The following is a 15,066-nucleotide window of genomic DNA, read 5'->3' on the forward strand; positions in this document are numbered from 1 at the left end:
ATTGTCTCCTTTGTTGGAAGGGTGGCAAACCAGATGACTTGGACTCAGGGTAATTGGCAGGAGAACACGAGTTAACTTGAGGGGAGAAAAAAGATTTGTGCAGCACATTTCTGGGACCAAAATGCACTGCCTGAATAAGGGGGAGCACCACATTGAAAAGAGTTTTCAAAAATAATTTGAAGAAGAACGTTGAGGACAAGGGGTCTAAATAAAATAAAGAGTTGGCATAGGACCTCTTCTAATGAGATGTGTCAGTCCACATGGCTGTGAAATCTAATCTGCATAAATCAGAAATTAAGCCCAATGTAGCTTGTCCAAACAAAAGATCATGCTGAATTTATTTCAGCAATGATATAAAGCAACAGTAAATCAACTTTAGAAACTCGTACGAGAGAGTCTAATGATTTTTTGAAGTGCACAGTCAGTATTCTGTACCTGCTGAATTTTGTTTTATTGGATTAGCAGTAATAAAAATCTTGCTGTGAAAAATTGTAAGAATAATTGCTAATTAAAATTCCGAGATAATTTTGCTGTTACTATGGCACCTGAAAAGGCAGCAGCAAAGAGAAATCCAATAATTTTCTCCCCTCCATCCTTCTGAAGCTCATATTTTTTTTTGCAAAGGAAATAAATCCATAATTTTGAGGACAGGTCATTGTTGTTTAAGGAGCACTCCATGGAGTCTCCGAGCCCAGTTTTCCTCTAGTGGTTAAACTTTTCCTTTTAAGTATTTGTCACACATTTTCACAAAGATTTTAATGAAGAAGTAGGAAAGCAGAATGAATCTCATTTTGCTGAAGGTGTCCTTTCAACGCCTGATTTTTTTGGTGGTTTGAAACTTGCGAGGTCAGACTGCCCGATGGCCGGCTGGACTGAATGATGGAGATGCACATGGTGCACAGTCACTGGGTCTTTTCTCTGTAGAGCTGTTGAACTTTCCCCTCTGTTAAATGTTTGATTTCTCATGTGCTGTGAGGGTATGGGTGCATTTGCTTTCTCGTAATTCCACTGTGTTGGGTCATCCCCAATATAGTCTTGCGGCAATACGGGCGTCGATGTGCCTCTTCTTCTCTTGGGGCTGTTGTGAGGAGATGCTGAATATTCTACAAAAGCATGGCTACCTCCGTTCCCACCCAAGGATGATCGATAGTGAGAACTTGGAGTCTCGAGCTGTTCTCTCATGCCGTGCAAGAGATAATGGTTGTCTATGGCATCTTTACTGTCATTCACCAGCTCCTGGTCCCGATGGAAGGAATGGCGGGAAGTTGGGATGACCCGCACGTTGCCAAGGTGATGGGGCACTGCCGGATGGGTGGAGTCCACGAGTATCATTGGTGATCCTGCACACGACTGATCTCTCAGGCTTGCATTGATCAGGTTCTGATCCCACTCACAGCTACGGATGCCTGCACTGCGTTTCTGCTGCAGTGGCGTCTGTTCCGGTGTTGGGAGGACCGTGGAGTCAAGGTGGTGCTGGCTGGTCTTGATCAAGTTCTTTGACCAGCCGTTCTGCATGAGGGGAGCAAGCAGGGTCTCCGGCTGCCCTCTGGAGCGCCGCTCCACCATGCCACCGAGTTTGGTTACGCTGACCACGGACTCGCTGTGGGAAAGGATTGTCTCCTTGTCTTTTCTCCTTGCTGTGTCTTTTTTGTCCCGGTGGCCAATGAACCAACAGACGCTGAACCCGGAGATGACTGCTCCAATCACAAAGGCAGCGATGGCTGAGATGACCAGGAGGTTGACAGAAACCAGACCATTGGGTTCCTCGACAAAACTTTCATGGATCAGACCTATGGTGGGAACACGCATAACAAATTAACAAGCAGCTTACATTTATTCAGCCCACTGATAATCACTGTCAATCCCCTATATTGCAAAGTCTTGATGGGTGTTCATAACCTAGTGTCTGCTCCACCAATTCAGTGAGCTGATTCTTATTATATCTGCATCATGAAGGAACCCAGCTATGAATGCAATCATCCTGTGTTGCCCACGTTTCAGGTTGCATAAGCTATTACTCATTTCATCATCTCTCACCCCACCACCACTCACTTGCTCCCAGGGCTCCCAATGGGTGGAACTTCACAGTTCCCTTGATCTATCTCTCTTCTCATTTGTTGTATTTTAAAATTTAATCTTCAAATGAAAATATAATCTTCAAATCTCAGAACTTTTGGAATTTGCAATTCCAAATCCGCACCTGGATTGTCCATTTCTCCAGCACCTTTTGCTCAGTGAAATTCTGCATTGGTTAGCAGTTAGCGCAACGCTGTTACAGCACCAGTGATCGGGAATGGGGTTCGAATCCCGCGCTGTCTGTAAGGAGATTGTACGTTCTCCCCATGTCTGCGTGGGATTTCTCCGGGAGCTCCGGTTTCCTCCCACCATTCAAGACGTACCGGGGGTTGTAGGCTAATTGGGTGTATTTGGGGCATCATAGACTCGTGGTTTGCAAGTGCCTGTTACTGTGCGGTATGTGTAAAAATAAAATAAAATCTGTGAAGAGGTGAGTCCACTTACCCATTCACTTAAGTTTCAAAGAATCAGCATCATCATTGCCATGTAGCAGGGAAACAGGCCCCTCGGCCCATCAAGCCTGTGCTGATCATCAACAATCCTATTTTAATTTTTTTTTTCTCCACAAGTGAAAATGGTGCTTCCTGCTGTGCTTTTGGAACACAGAGGTTGGGAATCTGTTGCAGCTTCTGTGCTGCCTTGCTGAGGCCAGTGCTTGAGATGAGATTTTTGTTGTGAATTGTGCCCAAGTTCAAATAGAAATCAAAGAGGAGGGAGAAGTAAAATGGACTGGCGACAGGCCATCTGCAATTTTACTCTAGACTCTTGCCAATACCCATTGGGTAAGTTGGAATTAAGGATTGCCTCATCCAACTTTATGCTTGCTATTACAGATGCCTTTACTCATAAGATTCCAGTCCCCCAGGGAATTTTTAAATTTTTTAAATGAGCAGGGAAATCTTGGAACCCAGTTATCTGATTCGAAAGCAGGATAGGTTAACAGTGTAGCTAGTACGTAACGGATCCTGAATTATCTAGCGGAAATCCTGTTTATCCTCCAATTTAATTACCCGTGGGAAGAGACCAAATCTGATGCTAGACACTCTTTTAAAAACACAAAATAAGTTGTACCTGTTCTAAATTTAAAGTCTGTTATTTCCCTCTTGTATAATTACAAATCCATCTCTAATCCCATATTCAATAAAATTAATTAGTTTTGTGTTACAAACTATGAGGTGAACATCACTTAACAGGACAAAGGCATTATATTTCTCTGGCTCCTATAAATACGAAACAGATTTTTCAATTATTGCATTTCTAACTATTATATTGATTTGCAAGTGTGCATGCCGAACTTTTATTAGCAAGCTTGATTAGCAACTTTTCCTTGGGAATAATTAATTTATTTTAATTATGGACTCCACTGGAGAGTACACCACCTCTTCAACCAATTCTTGCCCCTGATCATTCATGTACCATTACTCCACATTCCCTCCCATTTGCCATCTAACCCCATTCAGTCGGAGCCATCAGAACATGTACCTTTGATAATGCAATTATAATGCTTTAATCTGAATATAAATCTTGAATCCTGGTTTCCATCTCCTTATCATAATGACCATCCCAATTACCACTTAATTAAAATCTGCCCACTTACTATGATCCATTGCATTTTGGCTCCATGTTCCCAGCGAGAAGGAAATCTTTTAACACGACTAGGCATTTCATCATCCTCTCTTCTAAAATTACACATTTAATGCTACACGTGGGCACAAACCTCCTCCTTCCTCACCACCATTTGGAGCCCAAAACCGTCCTTCCAAAGTGAAGCAACACCTCATTTGTGAATCTGCAGGTGTCATCTGCTGCTCCCATTGTGGCATCATCCTCTACATCAGAGAGACAGATGCAGACTGGGAGCTCGCTTTGGTGAGCACCTTCGCTCAGACTACTGCAATAGCGTGGATCTCCCAGTGGCCACCCACTTCAATTCCCCATCCCATTCCCATGCCGACATATCTGTCTGTGATCTCATCCACAACAAGACTAAGACCTGCTGCAAACTGGAGGAACAACACCTCATCTTCTTTTTGGGCACCCTTCAATCAGATAGCATTGACCTCAACTTCTCCTACTTCTGTTGCCCCCCCCCCCAAACCCTCCCCCCATTCCCTATCCATATGTCTCTAGTTATGTATCCCCCCCCTCTCTCTCTCTTTCCCTAACCATCTGTTTTATTTCCTCCAGCTCAACATTTACAGATCTACCCTCCCCCCGTCGATCAATTTTTCTCAGCTTTTTTTTTCCTGCCCTCTTATCCATGTCCACATGGTCTCTTGCCCATTGACCTGTGCTCTTCCCCTTGCCCCTTCTTCCCTCTTCCCAAGCCTTTTTATACAGGCTTTTGCTGCTTTTTGCTCAGGCCTGAAACGTCGGTTATATTATCTTTGGCTCCTATGGATGCTGCTGAGATTCTCCAGCATTTTTTAAAAAAAATATTACCATTTAAAGCAAACATCCTTTCCTAATTTCAAACTGAATGGGCACTATGCAAGCTAATGGGCTGTGTATAAGATAACTGGCACTTATCAATTTGCAATGTATAGAGATGGAGGGCTTGAAAATAGTTATGCCTGCTTTCATTGCACATCTTCAATATACGAAGCCTGCACTTCACTCAAGTGAACAGATAAAATTAAAATTTAAAACACCTCTTGGAGCATAAATAAAATTAATGAAAGCATGCAGCAGGTTAGACAGCACTTGTGGAGAGAGTCCTGGAACAAATAACCCAGATTTTAAGAAGTACTGGCGCTTTCCTGAAGAGCAACAGACATTTCACAGCCATTGGCTTGGTGACCTTGGGATATCCATACCAGTGCCAAAGTCCCAATGCTGAGGCCCGGGTGCTTGGGATACCAAGGGATAATTCGACTCCTCGAGGAGGGGGTGTTCCCCTCTACTTGTTGGGTGGAAATTGGAACAAAAAAAGCTGTACTAATTTGAAAGGGATGGGGGCAGGGGTGAGAAACTGGAGTAAACATTGCCTAACTTGAGAGTTACATTTTATAATGTTTTTAGGTGTTTAAGGATCGTTATTTTATATCTTAATAGTTTTTGAATGTCGGAAGCATGAGAGGCTTGAAATTATTGAGTACTGGAAAAAAAAATTACTAAATTCCTGGTCAGGATTGGCTAAAAGAACAGTTGCTATGAACAACTCATTTTTTTCTTTTGGGTGATGTGGAGAGAGGTTTGGGCCCATGATCCCAGATTAGGATTCCCTGAGTTTGGCAGGGATTTCAGATGGCTGGAGGTTAGTGCATTTCCTCAACCTGAAACATCTTTCCACAGGTGCTCTCGGCATTTTCTGCTTTTATTGATTAGCACCAAGTTTGAGGAAAGTGTGGATGGAAATTAGGACTGGTGGCAGATGGCATCGGGGGTGGGTGGGGGGGATTTGAATTGTTTTGGGGAGTTTGGGAGTCAGTGATTGGGATAATTGGAGGGTCAGAATGGAGGAGGGGTGAGGGGTAGCTCCTTGTGATTATAGGGAGTTCTCATGGAGAACTAGATCCTTCAGCCCAACTAGATGAGGTCAACCATCAAATACCAAATATAACTTTGAGATTCAGCACAGTAACAGGCCCTTCCTGCCCACGACCCTGCACCACTCAAACACATATGTGGAACGATGGAGGAAACCAAACATCGTTACGGGGAGAACGTACAAACTCCTTACAGTCAGTGCCGGAGTCAAACCCAGGTTTTGGGCTTTGTAATGCCGTTGCCACTAATTACTGCATATCCATTCTGCCCTGGTACCATTCTTCCCATATTCCCAATAACACCCCACCAACCAACACGAGAGGCAATTTACAGTGGCTGATTAACCTGTACATCTTTGGGAAATGGGAGAAAATGTCAATGCCACACAGTCAGCACTGGAGCTGTGACACACTAGCTGTGGCACTATGCACCTGCTTCACTCTCATAGGTTTTGCTCAGTGTTCTACACAGGTTGCTTCCGTTTGGTTCAGACACGATTCTCAGAACGGGCTCTGATGTTGGGCCAAAATTAAACATTATCTCTGTTTCTCTCTCCGTAGATGCTGCCTCTCTGGCTCAGTGTTCCCACCATCTTCAGTTTACTTTTGTCCTTTGAGTATGTATTACTGTATATGCTTGTGTAATAGTTGAGATTTTTTTTCAGGTCAAATTTGTGGAGGGGGTTGACCTTTTCATGGGTCATACTTTTGATCGTGATAAGTACCTGTGTTGTTCGGATGGTAGTGACCAGGTGGTAAGTACATATTTGAGGTGTTGGGAGCTCAGATGGGTGAGCGGCTAATGCGAGGATCTGCTGTCGGGGTGTTGGGAGCTCAGATAGGGGGAGGTAGCTGGGGCCTAGGAGATAGTCTGTGGCCTGGACATTTGGGAGCTCTGGTGGACGGCCCACCAGGGTGAGGATAATCGCAGCCAGAGCATTATGACCTCTGGTGGGTGGGGGGGGGGGGGGTGAGGGTCCACAGTCAGGGCGTCAAAAACTCTGGTGGGCAGGCCAGGGTGAGGGTCCATGGCCGGGGCATTGGGAGATCAGATGGGTGGGCGGGTGGCTGAGGTAAAGGTTCACGGTTGGGGTATCGGGTGCTTGGATGGGTGGGTGGTCGGGGACTAAACTAGGGTTGTCAACTTTTACACGGGTCATATTGAAAACACAATTATTGGACCAAAAAAGGTGGCTTTGGAATGTCAGTGGCAACAAAGAGCTTGAAATTCCCACATAGGGATCGACGATTACGCATGATATGTAGCCCCGCTTTGAAATGTGGAGCAAAGATTGAAAGAAGAATATTAAAAAAAATAAATACATTGAAACTGAAGTTCAAAATCATGTCCCAATATTTTATCCTGGCAAGAATGAAGAATCATGAACAATGTACAACAAACTCAATTATTTTTAGTTATTATTATATATATATATATATATATATATATATATAGAAACTTCAAAATGAATTGCTTTTTGAATTGGATGGTGTAAATAGCCATTAAAAACGACATAAATATTCATTAAAATTCTTCTTACACTTGCTCCCCTGGATTTGGCACATGTTTGTATTAGACGAATTTATCATATCTCACTTGCATTGAAAAAAGGCATCTCATTGTAGTTAACAAAAATATAAGTCTGCTGCCATGGAAACAGTCAATTTCAATTATCAGTAAATCTACTTGCTTTAACACCTGATTCATTTATCAGAAATTCATGACTAAAAAAAAATGAATGGAACATTGTGAGTTGGTGCAAAGTATGGAATTATTTTTGTATGGTTGAAGTTTGTCAAAATGAAGATGTCACAGCTGGAGCATTTAGAGCCTTCTCATATAGTCGGGTCCATTCTGGCAATTTACAGGCAGTAGAATGGGGCTACCGCATATCGTAGTACTGGGCCAGAGAACGCCTGCGCCCACCTCCTAAGACATTTATGGAATGTGGGCATTACCTTCGAGGCCAGCCAACAATAGGATAAGGCCATTCCCGTGACTGTGATAAATGATGATCTCATTATCCAGTTGCTTGCCCATGATCAGTGAACAATAGACTCAATTCTGCTATTGTCCTATTCTATGTGTCTTGCCATTCTATACTGAATCCATGGCGTTCCTCATGACCTGCAGTTAGTGACAACAAAGAGTATGAAATTTCCCACTTGCTGACATCCTGTCACCTGAGCACAAAGTACGTGGTCTAATTTTGTAGGTGCTCGTTACACCTTCTTTGAAGGGGACTCCCTTAGCTCATTTAACATTGAGTAATTGGGGACAATGATATTCATTTTAAAGGATGCTCCAACACCCAATGTATCTCACCTTCACAGTCACCGAGGTGCGATGTATTTCCGTGCTCAACATCTTGTTCAAATGGAATGCTGCAGGATCAACAGAGAAGAATGTTTGGTGGTTCATGCATAATCTTTATGACAACAATTCAAGGGTTTCGCTCTGAACTTCCTAAAATTGTTTACAATTTAGTTTGAAAGCATAAAGGCAAAGAACGTGAAAGGTTGCAATAATCTGACTGAGGGACCGTGTGTTTTAAAATGCTGCACTCTACGTTCTTTGCTGAACTTGATTTGGTACCACAGTGTAAAAACACAAGAACTGCTGGAGGAACACAGCAGGTCACCGAGAGGTGAGAGAGAGCCGCTCTCACTGCTCCTCTTCTGCACTCCCTACTGCTCTCGTGAGAGCCCAGTGTTGTGTGGTGCCTAAACCTTTCAAGTACGAGCCCAGGCAGTGAGTAATTGGCCAGTTTGTCAACTGTGCATCATTATATCACATGATTGACTCTGATTCAATATCAACGTTAAGGGTCACCATGGAGAATTTTAGTTGGGTGAAGTTGCTGAAGGGCAAGACTATGGAGAAAGAGGATTCCTTTTCCAGTTATTAGGTTGTTCCTGAGATCCCATTGTAACAGTGACACAATTAAGAAAGATTAATCTCACAGCTTTTAAGTGTTGTCTTTGCTGCTTGGTTCAAACTATGTTTAGTGCAGAAATGATTTTTTTACATGGAAATTTTAGGCATGTTTGCACAGGTATCCAAGAGTCTATAACTTGTGCTTCATATTCATGAGCAAGGTTATTCCTGGAACACTGGGGGACAGAACCTTTCTGGTAAGCCTCTGGAATTTAGACAAGAAGTGATCATATTGAAACAGAAATTACTGGGAAGAATTTTCCTCTGGTGGGCAAAATTTCAGGAAAGAGAATAATTCTATTAAGGGTCAGATGAGGAGGAAGTTCTCCCATGGAAGAACAATGGGACAGTGGCATCACCGGTTGGCGTCACCTGGTGTGGTAACTCATGGTGTCACCCCACCCCTCCCCTCACCGAGCATAGAAGAAACAAGGGTGGGTTCCTTTTACGTCTGGGGTGGCAATTGTGCTGAACGGTGAGGGTGACGGTGCTGGTTCGGGGGGGGGGGGGTGGTGTTGGTGGCACCACTGAACGATGTGGTGGTGTTAAGCGGGGTCATTTTGGTGTCACCCCCTCTGATGGTCACCCGGTGTGGTCCGTACCCCTCTAGTGACGCCAGTGCAATGGAATTCTCTAACCCAGAGACTCCTTGCTCATTTCCCAGGCTGAGGCATCTGAAGCTCTAATTATGGGGACCAGATGTGGAAAGCTCCCAAGATCGGACCTTGTGGAAAGGCTGAGGAACTGTGTGGCCTACACCTGTTCCTCTTTATTGTAAACTGCAATGTCAACAAGAGCAAGGCACCCAATTGGTGAACATTCACCCATTTTATTAGGCTGGCATTGACCACCAACCAGTGGCTAGTGGCTTAGTTAAGGAGTCAGAGGCCCGGAGTCACATACATGCCAGATCAGATAAGGACAAGGAATCTTTTTCTTTGCATTTTCAAAATGTGAAACTTAACTGCCCCTGTCATATAGACTCAATTATTTAAACTTTTCTTTGAAAGCTGAGGTGAAATCTTCTTCACATTCAGGGGGGATATTTACATACTTCGTGCTCTTAGAGGACGTCTCACCAGTGAGAAATAATATTCCAGGGAGAGAACAGGAGTTTATTAGTAGCTAACTAAAATAAATATTTAATTAATTGGAATATATATAGATGCAAGGCTAGGTGCTATAACAATGTTCAATTCTTGATCAGAAAAATAATACTGAATTTAATTTTAATGTTATCATTTGAAGTAAAACACTTCAAAAAGCTAAAGGAAAAATAACCTGAGAACGAGAGATGACAATAAAAATGTAATTAAAATTGTAAAAGAAAATGTTCTCTGAAGCAACACACAATGTCTTGGTGAAGCAAACGTTCAGCCAGTGGAGTGCCCCGGTTGAGCCCCGCCCACAGCAGCTGTTTGAATAAAGTTTCTATAAAGTTGTGTTTGAATAAAATGGTGGCACCCAGGATGAAGAGCCGGCCAATGCTGCTCGCGCTGGGGCGACTCTCCCCAAGTGTTTCTCTATCCTTGTCTGCTAAGAGTCTGTATTAGTATTAAGTATATTAGTAAGGCTTTATCTGTAATCTGTTATCTGGGAGGAGAGGAGGTTAATTTTAACAGTGGCACGGTTATCACAAGATGGTAATTAATTAAAAAATATAATTCAATTGAAATTATGTAAGTTATAGCAATTACCTGATTAAAGTAAACTTTACATAATTAAGGACTACATTTCTGATTAAAAAGAATTACATTTTGCACTGTCCTTTGACTTTTAAACTCTTTATTCTTAATATTTTAGTTAGGCATTGCAAGGGTGAGTCTCAGGCATCCGGAAAATGCACATTTCTGGCATCTGTGATCCCTGGGGATTTAACTGAATTATTTTATAAGCTTCCAGGCAGGACAATCAAAAAGCCCAGTTTCTCATCTGTAATTGAATAGGTGGCCTCTCTTGGAAAAGCTAAGCTTGCAATGGAACAATGCAAGTTTCCCCATTTTTATTGTCCATTTCTATCCCTGAATTAGAGGCAGCCCAGAGTCAACCACATGAATAGGTTTGAAGTTGCATCTTGGCCAGACTGCAGATTTCCTTCCCTGAAGGACACCAATAAACAGGTTGGGGTTTCATGGCAATCAGTCTCCCTTGACTGAGATTCTCATTATTTTCTTTAATTCCAATTTTTAGTTAATGACTTGAACTTAAATTCTCCAGCTGTTAAGGTGAGATTTGAACCCTGGATCAATAATGCAGGACTCCAGCAACTAACCACTCTGCTCTCTGCTAGTCATTGATCACCACGTTCACATACATCATTTAACAGTCAGCTCCTCCCACTTTGACAAAATAACTGATTATTTTATGGGGTTAATGTGATTCTACCTGGTTCCTGGTTCCAAATATGCGCATTTTCCATCTCCAACCCAGCCACAGTAAGGGTCACGTGTGCCAACACAGCTCCTTTAGGAACAATCGGTGAAAAATTCCAACGTTAGGCAATATTATACAAATGCATATTAATTTGGCAAAATTTGTTTTCTCAGATTCATTCTCCACATATCTCAGGAAGAACTGACTGGGATAACATTCATCAGATGGTCTACCCCAGTCTGTTTCCTATTGTGGATGCCTTAGTGGTGGGTGTGGGCAAGCTATTTGAACGTTGAGGGGAAGGACTTTGCAGGTGAAGCTGATAATGGTTGCCTGGCGCATTTCCAGCAAAAGGCCCTGAAAAGTAATCAGATGCGAAATGACTGCTAGTCAAATAATTTAGGCATTACATGGTGAAGAATATAGACCCAACTGGTTAGCATGGAAATAGTGGGCTGAAGGGCCAGTTTCTGTATTGTATGACTAGGATTCTCTTTCTGTGACGCTAATGTGGTTCTGTTATATCTGTCTCCACCTATCACTCACCCAGCACTATTTCCTGACTCCCCCATGCAGCTCCATCTGCCCATTATCTCCTTCTACACCTGGTTCCACCTTCTAAATTCTGCCTCACCCCCCCTCCCCTTTACACTGGCTATCTCCTCTCTTCTCTCTCCGCTCTAATCCAGTCTTCGGCTGAAACATTGACTGCCTCCATAGATGCTGCCCGGCCCGGTGAATCCCCCCAGCAGATAAATATTTGCTGGAGGCATACTGTGATTGGATGAGCTTTTGGGAACTTAACTAGATGGAGTATAGCCTTTCACAGTATACATTGCAGAAACTGTTTAGGAGAGATTTCAAAAGAGAAACCAACTGTTTCTTGTTCTAGGTGTTTTTGTAAATTCTCATGCCACTAATTACATATCAATTGTTCTACTCCAATAATTATTCCATCCAACTTCCTTGACACACAGATTAATTCATTATTCCACTAATCCTCCCCTTGGCACCTTCCCCAAGTGTCCCACTTGAGTCCACACTTCCTTCCTCACCACCATTCGGGGTCCCAAACAGTCCTTCCAAGTGAAGTAACACTTGTGAATCTGTTGGAGTTGTCTACTGCATCCGGTACTCCCATTGTGGCTTTCTCTACATTGGAGGGTTTGGATGCAGACTAGGAGATCGCTTCACTGAGCACCTTCATTCCGTCCGCATCAAAGACAGCGATCTACCAGTTGGCCAACCATTTCAATTCTGCACTCTACTTCTGCACCGACGTGTCCGCCCATGGCCTCGTGCACTGCCAAATCAGAAGCACCCGTAATTTGGAAGAGCAACACTTAATATTCCATCTGGGCATTCTCCAACTGGATGGCATTAACATGGACTTTTCTGGTTTCTGTTAGCTTACTCCCCATTCTCCTCTATTCCTCTGTCTTCTTTCCTCCAGCTCTCCACCCCCTTCCCCTTCTTTTCACAGAGCTTCACCTCCATGTTGTGACCTCCCTCCCTTATACACCTATTACCTCTTGCCTGCCCCCCTCCCCCCACCATTTTGTTCGAGCAACAGCCTACATTTTGCACATGCTTTGGTGAAGGGTTCAAAGCCGAAACATTGGTCATGTATCTTTATCTTTGCTATATAAAGTATGCTGTTTGACCTGCTGAGTTTCTTCAGTGTTGTGTTTTTACTTCAACCTTTGTGTCTACCTACTTTCATGTTTCACTCCACACTAATTCACTGCTCATTGGAATTAATTCTTATTTTCATCTCTGACTCCTGGACAAAACTGGACTCTTCCAGCTGAGGATCTAGTCTACAGGCCTATTTTAAGTTTGGATAACAAATTGACAGGAGATATTTTAGGCTTTAAGATCATTCCTGACCAGTACACTGTTTCCTTGATCTTGCACACTGTGTAATACTGTAAGTGTGTGCGCGCGCGCCTCCTGCAAAGACTGCTCAGTTATTTCAGACAAGACACAAGCTGACAGCTTCTAACCAACAATTTGAGGCCCAAGATTCAATAACGCTTTCTGATGCTGTGACTGTTTTATGATCTAGTTAATGGAATATGTCGTATCTTGTGCCAATACACAACATTCCCCAGTAACCAATCAAGTAATACGGCTCATATAGCTTGTTATTCTGTACACCTTCTACCATTATTGGCACCTTTCAGATAACAGCACAGAAGAGGAATACAGTAAAAGGAACAATTTGCAAGCTCCTTTTGTGTCTTGAGACACATAATATGTAAATAAGTCTTGTATGAGAGAATGTGGTGATGTCATTTGATATTTCCACGGTTCTACTGTTGGAAGGTTACATAAAGCTATCTAACCTTCATACGGAACAAGGTGAATGTCCAACTTTTCAGGAAAGTTTAAGAAGCAATGACTGGAGTGCAGAGCAGTATCACCCAAGACACAATACAATTATAGAAATAGTCCACTCCATCATTTCAATGAATGCATGTTAAAAGAGGAATCAATCACATGTTCATTAAAACACTGGTAAGCTGGATTGGAGTCAGATGTCCGGGTATGTATAAAAGCAGTAGGTATCCTTATGCTATGCATGGAATACTGGCAGATTTAGTCTCCTATAAGTGGTCACAGTTCACTTCACTTTTCCATGTTAAAGTAACAACATTAACATCCATCGACTGCTCTGTTTTCTGCTTCCAAAGGGCAGCAGAGAGACCTGTACAAGTGCCGAAAGAAGCTTTGTTTCACTGATCTAATGTTTCATTGTTCTAATATTTCTCATCCTCTTTGTGAACCATCAAATGACTAATTCCTTGTTTAAATACTGTAGACATTCACATACTGTGAAGGGATTTTAACACTAGCAGGGCCCTGGCAATCCCTCATCTCCTTTGTCCCTCAGCGAATTTCGCCCCACGATCCCGTGCGGTCCAATTACACCCAATTAACCTACAACCCCTAGTCCATTTTGAATGGTGGGAGGAAACCGGAGCCCCCCCAGGGAAAACTCATGAATACATGGGGAGAACGTACAAACTCCTTACAGACAGCGTGGGATTTGAACACCGGTCCCGATCGATGGCGCTGTAATGGTGTTGCGCGAATCGCTACACCACGCATGTCACCAAGCTTTGATCATTTGAGTGAATTCTAATCTGGCCACACTGTTTGGCACAGGAGTTCTCTGCAGCGATTAATGTGCTTGCTTCCATCGACACGTGGTTTCGAGCAGTAGGCAGTCGTCAGCACCATGGAAGTTTGCAGAGTTATTTCTCTTAGCAACTCTGTAAATCATGAGAATGCATTGAAACTGCCAAGTTCTGAGGAATTGGATCCAAGTTTTGGTCACACATAGTATGTATGTAGGAGTGACAATTTTCCAATGTGCAGAATTTATTTGGCAAATAGTCCATGTCAGATTTTACTTGTTGGAAGGTTTTGGTGATTGCTAAATATGGTGGCTTTGCAATTGGTGGAAATCAGCCCAATGTGAAAATATTAGCCCCAGCTACCTTCAACTGACCTCAACAAGATTCTATGGCAGAGAACTCCATAAGTTCACAACTCTGACTGAAGAAATTTCACCTCTTCTCTATCCTAAATGGCTGGGTCCTTATCCTGAGACCATGACCTCTTGTTCTGGACTTGTGTAGCCCTGTCAACAACTATTTATAAATCTGGGTAAGATCCCTTCTCATCCTTCAAAATTCCAGTAGAACCCTTGTCTATCTATAATGTCTGTCCTGCTGTCCAAGGAATCAATCTGGTGGATATCCACAGCACTCCCTCAATGGAAAGGATGTTCTTCCTCAGATTAGATGACCAAAACTGCATATAATACTCAAGGCATGGCCTCACCAATGGCACTATAGCTGCAGTGAGACCTCCCTGCTTCTATATTCAGTACCTCAGGGAGGGAGAGAGGGGCAGAGAGGCAGGTCAGGTCAGAAACTGCAGAGCAGAGGCCTAGACAGCTGTAGGTAGGAGGGCCATTGCTAGAGCAGTCAGAGTTGGCACAAGAGAGAATAAGGGACGTGCAGACAGTGAAGTGTTGTTCAGATGTGGGAGGTCATGCAGCTCAAGGGAGTGCAGTCATGGTCAAATCCAAATAAAGGTGTTAATTTTTAAATTTAATTTTATTTAATTTTGATATACAGCCCAGTAACAGGCCCTTCCGGCCCATGAGTCCTATTGAAC

At 43.0% G+C, this 15,066-nt stretch overlaps 1 protein-coding gene across 4 annotated transcripts in view; it reads right to left on the minus strand.

The window, feature by feature from the left end:
* Positions 1 to 741: 741 nt before the first annotated feature.
* LOC138759042 (semaphorin-6B-like) overlaps positions 742 to 15,066 on the minus strand; it is a 480,615-nt gene continuing 466,290 nt past the window's right edge. For all 4 annotated transcript variants that reach the window (XM_069928857.1, XM_069928854.1, XM_069928856.1 and 1 more), the window contains 3 exons: positions 10,888 to 10,965; positions 7,891 to 7,949; positions 742 to 1,790 (listed from right to left, as the gene is read on the minus strand). In XM_069928857.1, the coding sequence (XP_069784958.1) occupies positions 787 to 1,790; positions 7,891 to 7,949; positions 10,888 to 10,965 (1,141 nt within the window). In that variant the 3' untranslated portion in view covers positions 742 to 786. The remainder of the gene's footprint in view (positions 1,791 to 7,890; positions 7,950 to 10,887; positions 10,966 to 15,066) is intronic.

Source organism: Narcine bancroftii, chromosome 3, assembly GCF_036971445.1.
Source record: "Narcine bancroftii isolate sNarBan1 chromosome 3, sNarBan1.hap1, whole genome shotgun sequence".
In the NCBI taxonomy this organism is placed as follows: domain Eukaryota; kingdom Metazoa; phylum Chordata; class Chondrichthyes; order Torpediniformes; family Narcinidae; genus Narcine; species Narcine bancroftii.